The sequence below is a fragment of the Neofelis nebulosa genome, chromosome 7, assembly GCF_028018385.1.
Source record: "Neofelis nebulosa isolate mNeoNeb1 chromosome 7, mNeoNeb1.pri, whole genome shotgun sequence".
Taxonomy (NCBI): Eukaryota; Metazoa; Chordata; class Mammalia; order Carnivora; family Felidae; genus Neofelis; species Neofelis nebulosa.
The window spans coordinates 107,838,162-107,854,622 of record NC_080788.1 but is presented as its reverse complement, the minus strand read 5'-3'; the positions used below and the strand labels follow the sequence as shown (position 1 = coordinate 107,854,622).

The following is a 16,461-nucleotide window of genomic DNA, read 5'->3' as shown; positions in this document are numbered from 1 at the left end:
TCACCTTCCATCTAAGTTCTATCAGTCTTTCAAAGAGTCCCATATATGTTTCAATTTCTCTTTTCTCTAACCTTATTGCACTTAAATTAGAAATGCATAGTTACTCAGAACTGATTCATCTTTCTTTCAGTATATTGCCACAGGTAGATCCTAAATTGCTTTAGAGCAATGATCTTATATATAATTAAAATAATATAGTGTTTCTGTATATTTCTTAGTGCTTAGCCCAATTCTGGGTTTAATAATTACTTGTGAATTTCTCACTGGTTACTTTCTATTGGTTTTTTAACCGAACTGTGATATAAAATAAATTATGATGTAATACCATATATAGTGCCAGTACATTGCATTTTCTAGGGCTACAGATGCAGTATTCTCTAGCCCTAGAATATTGCATTTACATTAATTATGTAAATAACCCAAGAAAAACCCATTAGCGATTACTAAATATTTTTGTCAATCTGTTTTGCATAAATGTTGATGCTAATATTTGCATATTAAAACAGGATTACCAAATCAATTTTTAATAATAAACACACTGACAGTGTTGCTACTCACCTTGTAGAAAGAGGAATTTTAAATTTCTTAGTCTATTAAGCTGTAGCTGAATTAAATTACAAATTCCATTATAGCCCAAATGAAGAACTTCTAAACTATGCATTATTGGAGGCAAATTTTCACTGTTTGTTGTATCTCTGAAACACACATGTAAGTTTGAGCCCATAAACTTAGTTTCAAACAAGCTATATCATAAAAAGTCTGATATATACTTACTATAAGTTGAAGTTTAAAAAAATTTACTAGTATATCAGAATTAAATAATATTATCTTTGTATTTTATATAATGATCACTTTTTATTCTTAAAATAAAAACTATTTTTATATAGTAAAGACAAAGTACAGAAAGAATTACTTGAAATGAAAAGGAAATGCCTGCACAATCAAGCAAGAAAAAAAGATGCATTCAGATTGGAAAAGAATAAATAAAACCGTCTTTATTCTCAGATGACATGATTTTGTATTTAGGAAATCCTAAGGAATCCACCAAAAAACTATTATTGCAGTAATAAATGAGTTCAGCAAGATCAGAAGATAAAAATTAATATTAAAAATTAACTGAATGTCTACATGTCATCAATAAACTGAGCACGAAATTAAGAATTTTACTCACAATAGAATAAAAAAGAACAAAATACTTCAGAAGAAATTTAACAAAAGCAACATAAAATATATACACAGAAAACTACAAAACATTGCTGAGATAAATTAAAGATCTATATAAGTGGAGAAATATTCAATGTTTATTGATTAGAAGGCTCAATGTTACTAAAATGGCAGTTTTCCTCAAAATGATTAATAGATTCCAGGCAATCTGCATCAAAAATCCAGCAGATTTCTCCCCCCAGAAAAAAAAAAAAAGCCATCTTATTCTAAGATGGTTATTTATAAGGAAATGTGAAGAACTCAGAATATCCAAAACAATCTTTAAAAAGAACCAAGTTGGAGGACTTATAATCTATGACACCAAAACTTTTAAGTTGCAGTAATCAAACCAGTCTGGTACTGGCAAAAGGAGAGACAGATCAATGGAATATAATTTAGAGTTCAGGAATAAACTTTTACAGTTATGGTCAATTGATTTTCAACAAAGGTAACAAGACAATTCAGTGGGGGAAAGGGTAGTATTTTATTTATTTTTATTATTTTATTTTATTTTATTTTATTTTATTTTATTTCATTTTATTTATTTTTTGGCAGGGGGAGAGAGAGCACTTGCATGGGCAAGGGATGAGAGTGAGAGAGAATCTTAAGCAGAGTCCATGCCCAGCACAGAGCCTGACTTGGGGCTTGATCTCACAAGTGTGAGATCATGACCTGAGCTGAAATCAAGAGTTACTCGCTTAACCGACTGAGCAACCCACATGCCCCACGGGTAATACCTTAAAGAAATAGATGTCCACATGTAAAATGATGAATTTAGAACTAACATTTTACCTCATAACATGCACAAATGTATGAGAAATGTGTCCTGAATGTAAAAGAAAAAACATAAACCTTTTTGAATAAAACATGACAAAATCTTTGTGACCTTAGATTAGACAAGGAGTTGTTAGATACAACACCAAAATCACTATCTGTAGGAGAAAAAGTTGGTAAGTTGGACTTTATCAAAATTTAAATTCCTTTAAAAGACACCATTTAAGAAAATGAAAAACCAAGTCATTGACAGAAAATGCTTATAAATGAATGGGATACCACTTCAAATCTACTAGAATGGTTATAATAAAAAAGACAATAACAAGTATTGGTGAGGATGTGGAGAAATGAGAATCTTCATAAACTGTTTTCAGTAATGTAAAATGGCGCAACCACTTTGGAAACCAGTTCTGGCATTTTCTTAAAAAGTTAAACATGAAATTACTCTATGACCCAGAATTTCACTCTGGTTTCTACCCAAGAGAAAAATACAAATGCTTGCAAATACTTCTACACAAATGTTTTAGCAGCATTATTAATACTAGCCTCAAAGTATAAACAATCCAAATGTCCATCAACTATTGAATGGATTAACGTCATGTGGCAGAGCAATACAATGGAATACCTAACATATTCAGCCTTAGAAAGGAATGAACTATGAATACATGCTGAACCTCAGAAACATTATGCTAAGTGTAAGAAGTCAGATACAAAAGACTACATATTATATGATAATATTTATAGGAAATGTCTAGAAAACACAACTCTATAGAAAATGGATTAATGGTTTCTTAGAGCTAGAGGTGGGAAAGGGAACTGGCTGCAAATGGACAATGATGGATATTTCTGGTGTGTGATGGAAATGTTCTAAAAGTATGTTGCGGTGATAGTTGCACAGTTACAAACTTAGTAAAAATTATACACTTAAAATGAGTGAATATGGTATGTAAACTGTATTTCAGTAAAGTTGTTGAAAAATACGAATAGCCCCCAATATAAATGATGTGTATAAATGAAATGTTCATTGCAGTTTTGATCAAACTAACCACAAACTGGAAACAACCCCATGGCTCATCAATAATAAATGAATAAAAAAATAAGATTATTCTGGGGATTTTTCTATCTATACCCTCCATATTTTTTTGCTCTCACAGATTAACAGATGATTATATTGTCTTCGATCTTAATATATCCTAAAATAGATTAAAGAACACAAAAAATGGATAAACAACTGTCTTATAATCTATATGATGGTATACAACACAGCAGTAAAATGAAATGAATTACTGACACTTGCAACTACATAGATGAATCTCAAAAGAATTATGCTAAGTGAAAGAAGCCAGATACAAAAGACTCCTTACTATACGATTGTAATCATATGAAATTTTAGAAAAAGGCAAAATTATAGGGATAGAAAGCAGATCAATGTTGTTTCCAGGACCTAGGGTGTGTGGGGGTGGGGGGGTGGGGGGGAGGGTATTATAACAAGATACGAGTTTCTGGGATGGGAATAGTTCCATTGAAGGAATGGTTACGTGACTGAATACATTTGTCAAAACCCATGAAACTGTACACTTAACCTGGAGAGTTTTATTATATGTAAATTATACTTCAATAAATATAGATGAAAACACTAGGAATGCTCTTCATTAGGATAACTGGAATGAAAGTATTTTGTCTTGGATATATATCTTCACGTTCTACCAAAAATGTGTAGGAAGGTGGGAGGTATGTCCTCATTTTCTTTATAAAGTATCTTTTCCATTGGTGCTGGGGCATTAAGTGACCAGGTGAATTATTTAGAAACACAAACAAAACAAAAGTTACAAGAAACCTAAGTTCATGCTACTGGGTAAGGAAGGAGTTATTTTGTGGGGTGATGAAAACGCTCTGGAATTAGATGGAGGTTGCATTGTAGTTGTATAACTTTGTGTATATACTAAAATAAACACTGCATTGTACATAGAGTGAGTGTTATGCTATGTGAATTGTATCTCAATTTAAAACACATTAATCATACAACATTTCTTCATTTTCTTTTTTTATATAATGGGCATGAAATGTTGGAAGCAGGGAAAAAGCAATGACAAAGGGCTATTTTGAGTATCTTTTTATTTGTGACATTTATTATTGGCATGTAGCTATAAAATAAGTATCAAGTAAGAAAAATGTACGTTACTGCTATCACTAATGTGACTTACTGGTTTTTAAACTCCCAACAAAAATTGTATATAATTGTGAGAAAAAGAATAGTACCTGTTTATTTTTGAAGTTCCTTGTTGTCCATAGCCACTGGAAGGCACTTTCTGGTAGAGTAGCTGTCTGTTGGTCAAGTGAGTCTGAGGTTTTAGTCTGGGCATGATTGATTCAATATGATTATAGTTGAGGCATAAGACCTACAGAAAGAATACCTTATTAATCAGATGTTCAAATATGAATGCTGTATATATATCTTTAGTTTGAGATTATCAACATCCTAAAAACTATTAACATGTAATGGATTATACAACATAATATAATAATATATCAGTGTTAAAATGGTACAAATGGTCTGTATTTAGCTTTGAATGTGTTTTTTTTGAATAATATGACTTGCTAAGAAATGACAATATTTCAAATAAATAATGGAGACCCCAGAAAGCTGCTCAAGCTTCTCAATCTGCACTCCTGATTTCTCCAAGCCCGATATAGATGAAACAATTGTTTAGTTGGAGAGATCACCACTTCCCTATGTTTAAAAGGCTTTTGTAGATGGCTCAGCCAAAGCTATAAGACAGGAGGCAATAAGGCTGCTTTGAGAACTTCAGTGTCCTCCAATTTCATTCCATACCCACACTGTAGAGGCACCCTTCTATCCCGTCTCCTACTGCAGAGGAAGATTTACTGCTTATAAGACAATCACATAAAACTGAGGTCAACCAAAATAATTTTGGAAGTAGTACTTTCTCTTGCTTGGTGAAAAAAAATTTTAGGAATAATTTCTTTAATAACACAAAAATATATTTGAACCCAAAGTAAATAAGATTACAACTCACACTGAAAACCTTGAAAGAAAAAAGTAAAATCTGTGAGTGACTCACCTTCACATTAGGCAGATAGATTAATCCACTGAATGAGGTGAGATTATTGTTTTGTAGATTCACATTACATACATTTCTAAATTGGTCAACTGGAATCAAATCCACAGTTCTGAATTGAGATAAATACATTCATAATTTTGATAGGAAAATTATATAGGTGAATCATTCATGTACAATCCCAAAAACATGAAAAAAATGCCTCTATCTGACAAGTGCTATGAAAAATAATTGCCTTAGTGTAAAATGAATGGGTTAAATAATTGGATAAATACATGTTTTTGTTGGACATTTATGTAAGAGAATGACACAGAATTTGAATGCTTTAAAAACCATGTCTATTACCACATAAACATAGCACTATCACAAAGCAACTTTTAAAGTAAACATCCCTATTTCTTTATAAATTTACATACATATTCATGAAATTGTAGTGAAGTTGATATAGTAAATCGTAAGACTTTCAGGTTATAAACTGCAGAGGATATATGTGAAACACATTATTTCTGAAATTCCAGGAATACATTAGAGATGGGAAAGAAAAGGGGAAAGAAAGCAGGTGAGGTCTTTGAAAAAAGAGTTTTCTGTGCAATCTCCTGAAAACTTTTATGGCATTCCACTTTGCAAGAATGCTTTGGTAGTTAAAAATATGTTTGATTCCTAGTCCATGGCTTTCTTGGTCCTTTGAGCCTTAATAGAGAAGAGCATAAGGGTAAATTATGTTACCCTAACTACTTTTATTTATTTATTTATTTATTTATTTATTTATTTATTTATTTATTTCAATATATGAAATTTATTGTCAAATTGGTTTCCATACAACACCCAGTGCTCATCCCAAAAGGTGCCCTCCTCAATACCCATCACCCACCCTCCCCCCCCTCCCACCCCCCATCAACCCTCAGTTTGTTCTCAGTTTTTAACAGTCTCTTATGCTTTGGCTCTCTCCCACTCTAACCTCTTTTTTTTTTTCCTTCCCCTCCCCCATGGGTTTCTGTTAAGTTTCTCAGGATCCACATAAGAGTGAAAACGTATCTGTCTTTCTCTGTATGGCTTATTTCACTTAGCATCACACTCTCCAGTTCCATCCACGTTGCTACAAAGGGCCATATTTCGTTCTTTCTCATTGCCATGTAGTACTCCATTGTGTATATAAACCACAATTTCTTTATCCATTCATCAGTTGATGGACATTTAGGCTCTTTCCATAATTTGGCTATTGTTGAGAACCTAACTACTTTTTTAAACAAATCCTAAACCCTGTAGTTACAATTATGGCATACTTTTATCCATTAATAAATCATTCATTCAACATATTTTAATTAGTATTTTCTAAGTGCAGACAATGTATTTGGAAAAGCTGTAACAAATATGAAAAGATACTGTCTCTGTCCTCATGAAATGGGATCCAGAAAAATTAAAATAAAAAAGGAAAAATGATATAATAGAGTTAGATGTAATAGAATATTAGGGAGAAAAAAAAACCTATCTGGGGAAGTCAGCACACAGTGGAGCCTTCAAATGAGCCTTGGAGAATTTATAAGCATTTGTCAGGCAATTAGAAAAAGAGTTCCAGCTAGCAGAACAAGCATAAGCAAAGACAGAAATGTGAAACAGCATCTTGTGATTGAGATTAAGGAACTAAAATATTTTAGAATTTCTGGAGTATAAAGAGTAATGGGCAGTGAAGGTAAGGGTTATAAGAGATACAAATAGAATGAGTCTTCTATGCCATACAAAGGGATTTTACATTTTACTATAGACAGTGGAAAGCCACTGAACAATGTTGAGAAGGGAAGTGACCTGATAAAACTTGCATCTTAGAAGGTGGTATGGATTTTCAGGAAAGGTTATATAAGACAAAACCCCAAAACTATCATCAAGAGAGTTTCTAAAATAGTTCATTTCCCAACCTAGGCCAAAGGTAGTGACTACAGAAAGAAGATGGGAATTATGAGACATACTTATAATATGGACTCTGTAGAGCATGGAGATCAATTATAAATGGAGGACAAAGGAGAGAGAAATGACCTTTAGATTTTTGGCTAGGGTGACAACAGATGAATGTTGTCTTCTAGATGCTATCTAAAGAGCAACTGAATTTTCAAGTAAAGAGCTCAGGTTTTGGTTAAATTTAAAGGATCATCATCACAAATTAAAATTATGGCTAAAGATGTCTGTGAAGAGTGCAGAATAAGAAAAAGAGAGGAGAGAAAAGGATTATTTGCCAGGAGGACAGTGAGAAGAAGAACATCAGAAGAATGGTAGCTTTAAAAGTCAGATTTCACTGGGTTAAAGTCATATGTGAGGAGCAAACCTAGTCTAATTTTAATTTTAATTTTAAAAGCTTGGTTATTAGAGAAGAAGACATAGAATGTCTTAGATTGCTGACATTTTAAACCATAGTGTGTGATAATGCACTTTAATGAGTGGTGAAATTAGCATGAGATTTTGAAGTAGGGAAGATGATTTTCTGAATTATTAGTTATATTTGGATAAGGTGAATAAAAACCTTAGATAATTACAATAATTGCATATTTAATTATATCAAAAAGCATATAATAAAATGATTGCACCTGATGGATGATGAAGTCCAACTGAGTTCTTGCATTTGGGTGAAGTTTGAATGTCCTTGTCGTTCTGCAATCATGTCAGAAGTAAGTCTGCCACCAAACAAGTCTTTTGCACACTCAGTCTCTGGTGGTTCCTACATATAAGGACATTTAGAAAGTGATGTCTTCTCTTACAGATGACTAAATGATATTAATTCTTTGGTTTTAGGTCAAAATGGAGTGGACTCACTTCTCCCTATTCCTCCTACTAAATACAGCAAAAACTCCTATACATTATATAGAAAATAAATATAAGGAGACTGAAAGGCGCAGACAAGAAGGCAGACCAGCTAGGGACCTTGGGACTGAGGAATGATGCTGTGGTGAGTCCGCTGGTCTATTGCTGTGATTTATCATAAGAAATATATATTTGGCCTTTATCCACTGTTCCTGGCCTGGCCATATGGTTAGGCAGAAGAGCAGTGGAAAACTGGCCTATTAAAAGATGCCCATATGGGGCACGGCCCTATGGAAATTTGAGGAGTACATTAAAGTAGGACACATTGATGCCCATCAGAACTCCCTTCCAGGTTTGAAAGGTGATTGGATTTGACAAGCAGATATCCCCATATGCTCACTTAAGGTGGCCACCTGGGTTTGTGAAATAGGTGAATACTGGGGGTCTACAGCAATGCAGAGATGGACTGAATCTAGACATCTTTATCTTGCACCCTCTGAGGCACAGAATACCAATAAGAACTGTTTTGTCTGCCAGCAAAAGGGACAGAGACTGCAGATGGCCATGTGGCAGATTTCCCTCGTGGGAAGACTTTGAACAAACTTGGCAAGTCAGACTCATTCTGGTAGCCCTAACGGGCTACAAGAGAGTCTTGACAGAAATAGATACTGACTCCGGACTGGGTTTTGCTTACCCACTGTAAATGCAAATGCTCAGAGTGCTGTAAAAGAACAGAGACAGAAGATACCATGCCAATTTAGACAGCTGACTGTTCTTTCTTCAGACCAAGGAGCACACTTGACAGCTCATAATGTCCAACAGCGGGCAGTAAGATATCCTACTCAAGAGTAATAGCTCGATAGAGAATTGGAATAGGCAGTTAAAACGTCAGTTGTCTAAAGCAAGAAGATAAAGTATGAAGGGCTGATTTATATGCCTTTACGAGAGTGCTCACACTCAGTGTGAACATGAGTGGGGCTAAAGCTATCCCCAGTGGATAGACTTCTCTGTTTTTCTGGTGGCTCTGGGGAAGGATGCTGGTGTGACTATGCAATCCTTGCTAAGGGAAGGTTATGCTCATATACCACTATCCTTTTTATTTTTCTCCACATCACCTCAACTTTTATTTCCTACCTGATCAGGGACTATGGCTGGAAACAGGGATGATTCCTAAGCAAGAAACTACAACTATGTTTTTAAACTTTATGTTAAAATTCTTAAAGGCCTGATGGGGGTGGGCTTTGTCTTCACCCCATCTGGCAAAATTGGGGTTAACAGTGAATGTTAGTTGTATTGTCTGGGGGGCAAAAATAGCTGATCAGTCCTGCACCTGTATAATCTCACCCCATCTGACTGAGGGGGATGCACTTACTAGACTAGTATTGTTGTCTGCAATCTAGGCCAGCACAGTGGCCCAGCCTATTGTCCCTTCCAAAGGGGGAAAATTTGGGTATAAATGGAGAGAAGGAGAAATAGCAGTTATGGGTAAAGAAATTAATAAGTAAGTTATGTAATGAGGGAAATCCAATGTTACATTAACACTTCAAAAGAGGCTCAGAGCAAGAGATGATATTCTCTTTGTCTTTTTTAAATCTTTGTTTAGTTATTTTGAGAGAGGGGGGGGGCGGGGAGAGAGGGAGAGAGAGAGAGAGAGAGAGAGAGAGAGAGAGAGAGAGAGAGAGAGAGAGAATCCCAAATAGGCTCCATGCAATTAGCAGAGGCCGATCCCATGAACTGCAAGACCATGACCTGAGCTGAAATCACGAGTCTGATGCTCAACCAACTGAGCCACCCAGGTGCCCTGATAATGTCTCTTAAATAATTATATCAGTTGCCTGAAAAGGGGAAGCTGTGTTTTCTGATACCACTCCTGCTTGTGGAATCTGAAAAGGTATCCAATGAAAGCTTGCAAATCTGAGTGGCTTCACCCTGGGAGACATTTTCATATGATTACAAACTGGATAATGACTAAATGAGATTATAGTAATATGACAGTGTTTTTTGAATTTTATGATCATTTTGCTATAAATGATAGGATCAAAAATCAGGGAATGTACTATGATAATGTGATTTATAGTAATAAATATAGGGGCACCTGGGTGACTCAGTCGGTTGAGTGTCCAACTCTTGGTTTCAGCTCAGATCATGATCTCACACTTTGTGGGATCAAGCCCCATGTGGGGCTCTGCACTGAGCATGGAGACTGCTTGGGATTCTCTCTCTCTCTCAAAATAAATAAACATTAAAAAATATACAATAACAAATATTTATTTGGTCTTCATCCATTGTTCTAGGCACATAGCTCCTAAAGCCCTTGTGATTTCCTATATAAGAGACATAGGGGCATGTTTTGCTATAATATTTGGTTTTCTGACACCAGTTCCTGAAATTGCTTCAGAGCCATAAAGGTAAAAGCAGTGTCTTGTTATTCATAACAAGCTCCTTTCAACGACACCTGAGTTCATGTTAAAGGGTATCTTTTAGAAAGTCCCTAAGGATGGGGGCTGTTTTCCAGGGGAGTCAACTACAATTAGAGGGTTGGAACTTTCACTCTTACTCCCTGACCTGTGGAGAAGGGAGAAGGGCTAGAGGTTGAATCAGTCACCAATGTCATTTAATCAGCCATGCCTACATAGTAGAGCCTCCATAAATACCCCAAAGAAGGGGCCTCAGAAAACTTCCAGGTTGGTGAACACGTGGAGGTGCTGGGAATGTGGTTTGCTCAGAGAGAGCATGGAAACTCTATGCCCCCTCCTGTATACCTTGCCCTATGCATCTCTTCTATCTGGTTGTTCCTGAGTTATATCCTTTTATAATAAATCCGTCATCTAGTAAGCAAATTTTTTCCTGAGTTCTGGGAGCTGCTCTAGCAAATTAATCAAACCCAAGGAGAGAGTGATGGGAACCTCCTATTGATAGCCGGTTAGTCAGAAGCATAGGTACCAATCTGGACTTGTGAAGTGGGGTGGGGCAGTGCTGGGGGATTGAGCGTGTGGGATCTGATCCTGTCTCCAGATACATAGTGTCAGAATTCAGAGAATTGCTCATATGTGGAAAACCCACACATCTGGTGTCAGAAGTGTTGTGAGTATGGGGAATTTTGAGAGTAAAGGAAACACATAGATGTGGGTTTTCCTTTACAACTGGGTTTTGTTTTTGCCTCCTATATGCGGGACTAGGTGCTGGAGAAACCAGAAACCCAGAAATGCCAACCAGAGAAAACAAAAATTCACACAAATGCCTGTTCTCTATAGTTGAAAGAGTAGGAAAGGGGAAGCCTAACAAGCCAGAAAATTTTTAGACAAGAGAGAGTCTACTCCAGCCAAACCCATGGCATAAATTGTGGTCCCATCTACACCTGTAAAAGCAGATGGGCACACAGTCTTCCACTCTTGTCCTAGTGTAATAAGGCACCTCTCTATCATCCCCCTGCTGAGCAAGTGGCTTGGATCTTCATCCTCTCCCAGCAGTAATGCACCCCCTCCCCACACACAAATGTTACTAGAGAATATTTGGGGAGCCTGTTCCATTTCCACACAGTAATAATGGCGGAGCATTTATGAGTCAGTGGAGGCCAATGGGCAATGTGAGCTTAGAAGTTAATAAAGCACATGCCTTCAGGTTGTCAACAGAGGCCAAGTGGGGGAGCTTGGACTTACACCTTCCATCTGACAGCAACATCGCCTTACTTACGGTTTACTAATAACACTGACATACCAGTTTTTTGTTCAAATATATTTTGCTTAAATATTAACAACTGTATTTTTCTAGGAAATAGGGAGCTGTTTTTAGGCCCAAGAGAATGGTAGAGCTCCAGAACAGATTTTTCTGTCCTGTCCCTATACTCTTTATGTTTGTCAGGCATCGAATTCAATGGGTGCAAATGTAAGCAATATCTTCCCTTTTCTGCCATCTCAATTTAGAAGAAAATTGGCTAAAGGAGAATATTTAAAAACCCAGATCAAAAATGTGCTTTAGAGACCTAAGTCTGAGTATCATACTAGTGATAAGGCAATGTTCAAAATGATGATGGCCAATGGATATATAAATATGCAGGCTGGACCAAATGCTGTGAGTCATAAAAACAACTTACAATGGAGATTCCATCCAAAGCTTTCAGTTCTGGAAGGTGAAATATTACAAACAACCGGTAGTTTTCTTGATTCCATACAATAATGTTTCCATACATGTTGAGAATGACCAGGTTGCATAAACCCTGGGTAATAAAAACACATAAATTTAAAGATATATCTATGTATCTCTATCTCTATGTATCTATCCATACACATATACATTATGTGTATTACTCCAGCAAGATTTTTCCCCTTAAGAGTTTAACTACCCTGGAATTTTAATATTTGAATTACTCTATCATTTCTTAGTGATTACAGTACTTTAAGTACACGTTTTATTGCAAGAGTTATCCTTTCAGACCAGTAAGTTTTAATTTTGTAAAATATTTCAGTGATATGTGATACATGATCAGAATCTCTTTCTTTTAGCACACTGCTGCTAAATATATTATCTATCAGTGGTAAAGACTTGGAGGGAACTTTGCTAAGTTTAAAATAATATACATTGTTTATGGAAGAATGGCCTATTAAATAGTATGCATGTGTGCATATAGATATAGTAGGAATGAAAAATACTGCCTTCTGATAAGGGATAAACCCATGTACTTCTATCTTCTGAGAGAGTAGCAGAATTCATCTTAAGGGAAAATGTGTTTTATTAGAACATTTTGATGTGTCTTTGTTGTGCAGGAACGGCCCAGAGTAGATGTGGTTGGGAGAGGTTAAGACAAGCGGGAGTAACACTACTCTGTCTCACAATGTAAAATGGTTTATTTTGTTGCTGCTACCATTGATTAGGTTGCCTCTGCAGCTTTAGAAGAAGTAGTTATATTTGTGGAATAGGATGGGGAGAAGGCTGAAAGTAAGGAAAGACAGGAAACAGACATAAGTTTTTGGTAGGAGATCAAGCCCTAGCAGTATGATATCAGCAAAAGGAAAGAGGCCATCGTGAGAATCCCCGTGGTAGGAAATGGCCATTGAACTTTAGAAATAGTTAAGTCACACAATGTATTTGAAGTGAATTCCTATTCTGTGCTGTAGTAAACGTCCATTTTATTCAAACCTTTAGGAAAGCCTTCAAAACTTCAGTTATACAGTAGTTTTAGACGTTTCTTTGGGAGAATTAAAGAGGACAAAGCTGGGCAAAGTTGGCCAGAAAGAGTTGGGAGTCTCCAGTAAGAACCAGTAAGTAAGTGAGAAGTAATCAAGAATTCCTCTGAGAACAGGAAATGTTCAAGACTTACTCCCCAACCGGTTGAGGAGTCCTTGGAAATACTGAGAAAGGCACTAGTTAGAAGGGATGGGGCTTGGGTATTTTATTTGAGTACTAAAAAAAAATTGTCCTAGTAGGTTATCAGTTTGGGGACATGGTTACATATACATATGTTTTTATACACGCATAAATTGAATGCAAATACATTCAGTAAACCTTGTTATTCTTGATTTTTATTTTCTTTACATTTTTCTGTATTTTCCAAATCCTATACATTGAACATGCATTATGCTCATAATATAAAGAAACCATACATATTTAAAAAAACAAAAACATTACCATCTGAGATAGTCACCTTTAAATTATAGATCTCCTGATTGAGAGCAATATAGTTATTGCTTATGTATAATTCAATCAGAGTAAAAGCTTTTTGTAAACCACTCAATGAAGTAATTCTGTTGTTCTCAAGAGAAAGGGAGTGAAGATGAAGCATGTTATCAAAAGTATGTTTTTCCAGACCATTGAGAAGATTATTATTTATGCTGAGGCGGGTTAATTTAGTCAGCTTGGAAATGCCTAGAAAAATAAGCGAATTCAAGAAATGATTCAGATAGCACTGAAAAGTTAGTTTAAAAAATAACTGGCTGGCCATTTTACTTTTTCTCTTTACATTTTCTCTTTACAGACTCTATAGTACTATCATTGTTTTGACTTTTAAGAAGGATACAATGTGTATAAAGTCCCAGCTAATATATTAAATTCCAATTTTGGATTTCTATGTAGACTCAGTCTTCCTAGGTATTAAGGGACTGTATTATGTAGGAAATATTGAATTTCACTTTCAAATAACCTTCAAATTATATAATTAAGATTTTCACCATCACAATAACACAAAGCTCAAAATCATCACCAGCCCCCCATTTTAAAACATTAAAGGTAAGGGAGTAGATACAGCACTTTGGAAAGTATTCCTCATTGTGGCATTATTTGTATTGAAAAGAACCACTTGGCCTAATTCTACCTTTGCATGTTTAAAACTACTTTAAGACAGAACTTGAGAAAATGCCACCTCTCACCACAATCTAACCCCTAAGTATGCTATATGCTGTAGGTATTTTGCAGATAGTATAGTGCAAGTTGAAAGATGAGAGAGAACTTTGGAGTCAGAGTTGGTTTCAAATGTAGAACCACTAGATTTGGGATCATAAGTATATTATGTAAAACTTTGTAACCTCTGTGCCTCATTTTCCTCATCCATAAAAAGCACATACTGAAATCTACCTCTAAGGGGTTATGGAATTAAGTGGAATTGCATTTGAAATATGTCAGTTATAGCTTTTGGCAAATAATTGGTTCTCAGGACATTTTATCCATGCTGGCCTTTCACACCAGCCTTATTCATGGGACTATGCAAGCTGAGAGTAAATTGATCTAGGGCAAGTTGGGATAACACTATCAGAGAAAAAAATCCTTAGATGGACATTAAACTTATCTGTGTCTGGAAAAAAGAAGAGAAATATTTGTTAAAGCTTAGTGAGGTAAAACTATCATCTCTGAAAAGTGGGTAATAGGAAAAATATAGGTTGGAGGATTCTTCCCTTCAGTGGGCTGATGGGTGGAAATAAAAAGGAAACTGGAAACAGTTTTCAGTTACACATACAAAGGAAAACTAACACCCTATTTTGTGAGAATGGAAGAGACTAGTGATGGTTCTAAAGAGAGATGTCTGAGCTACCCCCAGGTTTACGTAATTCAAATCTACAAAGGAGAGGCCTGTGAATCTATATATTCAATAAGCGTCCCAAGTGATTCTTACGATCAAGCAGGTTTTATAAGCAGATTGTTAAGAGCCATCAAAATAAAATATAATGAATGTTATACACACTGTTTTTAAAGATATCTAATACTTGCTTTTGCATATGTAATTTTTTGAAATAGAATATTCTACTTTTATGGAAAAGTACACACATGTGCTAAAAATAATCCAGCAATTCAAAAGTGAATGAAGTATAAATTAAGTCTCTTTTCTAGCCGTTGGAAATCATCATACAACCAGAAATATTCTATACCCAGATAAATGTGTATATTTGTGTGTGTGTGCATACCCAACATTAATTAGTAAAGCTGCTTCATTGTACTTTATGTGGATCCCTATAAAAGGTGATATAGTACATTTGATAATTTTCAACCTCTAGTGAGTAGTTTTCATTTTTGTTGAAATCTTCAAATTTCCAAAGGTAATCTTAATTCCATACTTTGAAAAATCAACTGGGCTGCTTTATCTTTTTCAAAAGCACACCTCATTCATTCATTCATTCTCATTCAGATACTAATTACTTTCTAGTTTGTAATGTGCTAGGTTTAGTTATAGGTGGGACAGAGGAGAGGAGAGAGAAGTCAGAGCTGAAAGTCAGCTAGCTGGGCTCATTACATATAGTGACTGGTCACAGATCCCACTAGTAAGTGTTCGGAACACTCTGCCCCAAACCTTCTTGGAACTTCTGTAGACATCTTCCTCCTAAAAAATTCTGTCCTCCACATTTTCCTTTTTGGCTCTTGTTAGTTAAACATTCATATTTTAATATTTTAAAATTCTCAGATACCTTCTATCTTTGAGATACAGTTTCCATCTAACGTGAGTTCTTCCAAGTTAACACAGGATTCCAAGCCTTCTATTTTAGTGAGATTATTGTTGCTGAATGACGCCCATTTCAAATTTTCCAATTTTTCTAAATTTGTGATTTCAAAGAGATGTTGCCCATCTAAATTTAAAGCAGTTATCTGTAGAATAATTCACATTTTATGTTACTTCTGACTCGGTATCAAGAAACTCAATGTTAAAAAAGGCTAACAAAATCATTCAAATGTGGTAAGTAACAGCAAAGGAATTCCTTCAGGGGCTCAGGGGCAACTAGGTGGTTCAGTCTGTTAAGTGTCTGACTTTGGCTCAGGTCGTGATCTCATGGTTCCTGAGTTTGAGCCCCACATTGGGCTCTGCACTGCTTGAGATTCTGTCTCTCTCCCTTTCTGACCCTCCCCTGCTCACTTTTTCTCTCTCAAAATAAATAAATAAACTTAAAAAAAAAAAAAAAAAGAATTCCTTCAGGAACTGAAGACATTGTGAAACTTACAAAAGGGTAAAATTTGACAAGATTATAACCCCAAGAGGGACTTATATGGTCTTATGGACACTGTGCTGTGTCAGATTCCCCTGCAGTGAAAAACTTGTCCCAGCTGCTGGGAGTGCTGTGGAGAAAGATTTCGGCTGTCAGCTCCTTCAGGGACAGCCTCAGCTGCAGAGAGCTGCCTTGCGCAAGGTCATGCTCCT

General features: G+C 35.6%; 1 protein-coding gene and 1 long non-coding RNA gene across 15 annotated transcripts in view; one reads left to right on the top strand and one right to left on the bottom strand.

Moving 5' to 3' along the window:
• The window catches only part of LRRC9 (leucine rich repeat containing 9), a 119,256-nt gene that overhangs the window by 31,406 nt on the left and 71,389 nt on the right, over positions 1-16,461 (bottom strand). For all 9 annotated transcript variants that reach the window (XR_009264501.1, XM_058739210.1, XM_058739207.1 and 6 more), the window contains 7 exons: positions 15,737-15,914; positions 13,489-13,709; positions 11,941-12,063; positions 7,634-7,764; positions 5,061-5,169; positions 4,237-4,376; positions 559-695 (listed from right to left, as the gene is read on the bottom strand). Coding sequence is in view for 8 of the 9 variants with exons in the window: in XM_058739210.1 (XP_058595193.1) it covers positions 559-695; positions 4,237-4,376; positions 5,061-5,169; positions 7,634-7,764; positions 11,941-12,063; positions 13,489-13,709; positions 15,737-15,914 (1,039 nt within the window). In the remaining variant the exon portion in view is untranslated. The remainder of the gene's footprint in view (positions 1-558; positions 696-4,236; positions 4,377-5,060; positions 5,170-7,633; positions 7,765-11,940; positions 12,064-13,488; positions 13,710-15,736; positions 15,915-16,461) is intronic.
• Positions 1-16,461, top strand: part of LOC131517299 (uncharacterized) — a 100,139-nt gene that overhangs the window by 48,217 nt on the left and 35,461 nt on the right. For 4 of the 6 annotated variants that reach the window (XR_009264505.1, XR_009264502.1, XR_009264507.1 and 1 more), the window contains one exon: positions 7,839-7,992. The exons of the other annotated variants lie outside the window; for them this stretch is intronic. This is a non-coding gene — a long non-coding RNA (uncharacterized LOC131517299). The remainder of the gene's footprint in view (positions 1-7,838; positions 7,993-16,461) is intronic. 6 annotated transcript variants of the gene reach the window in all.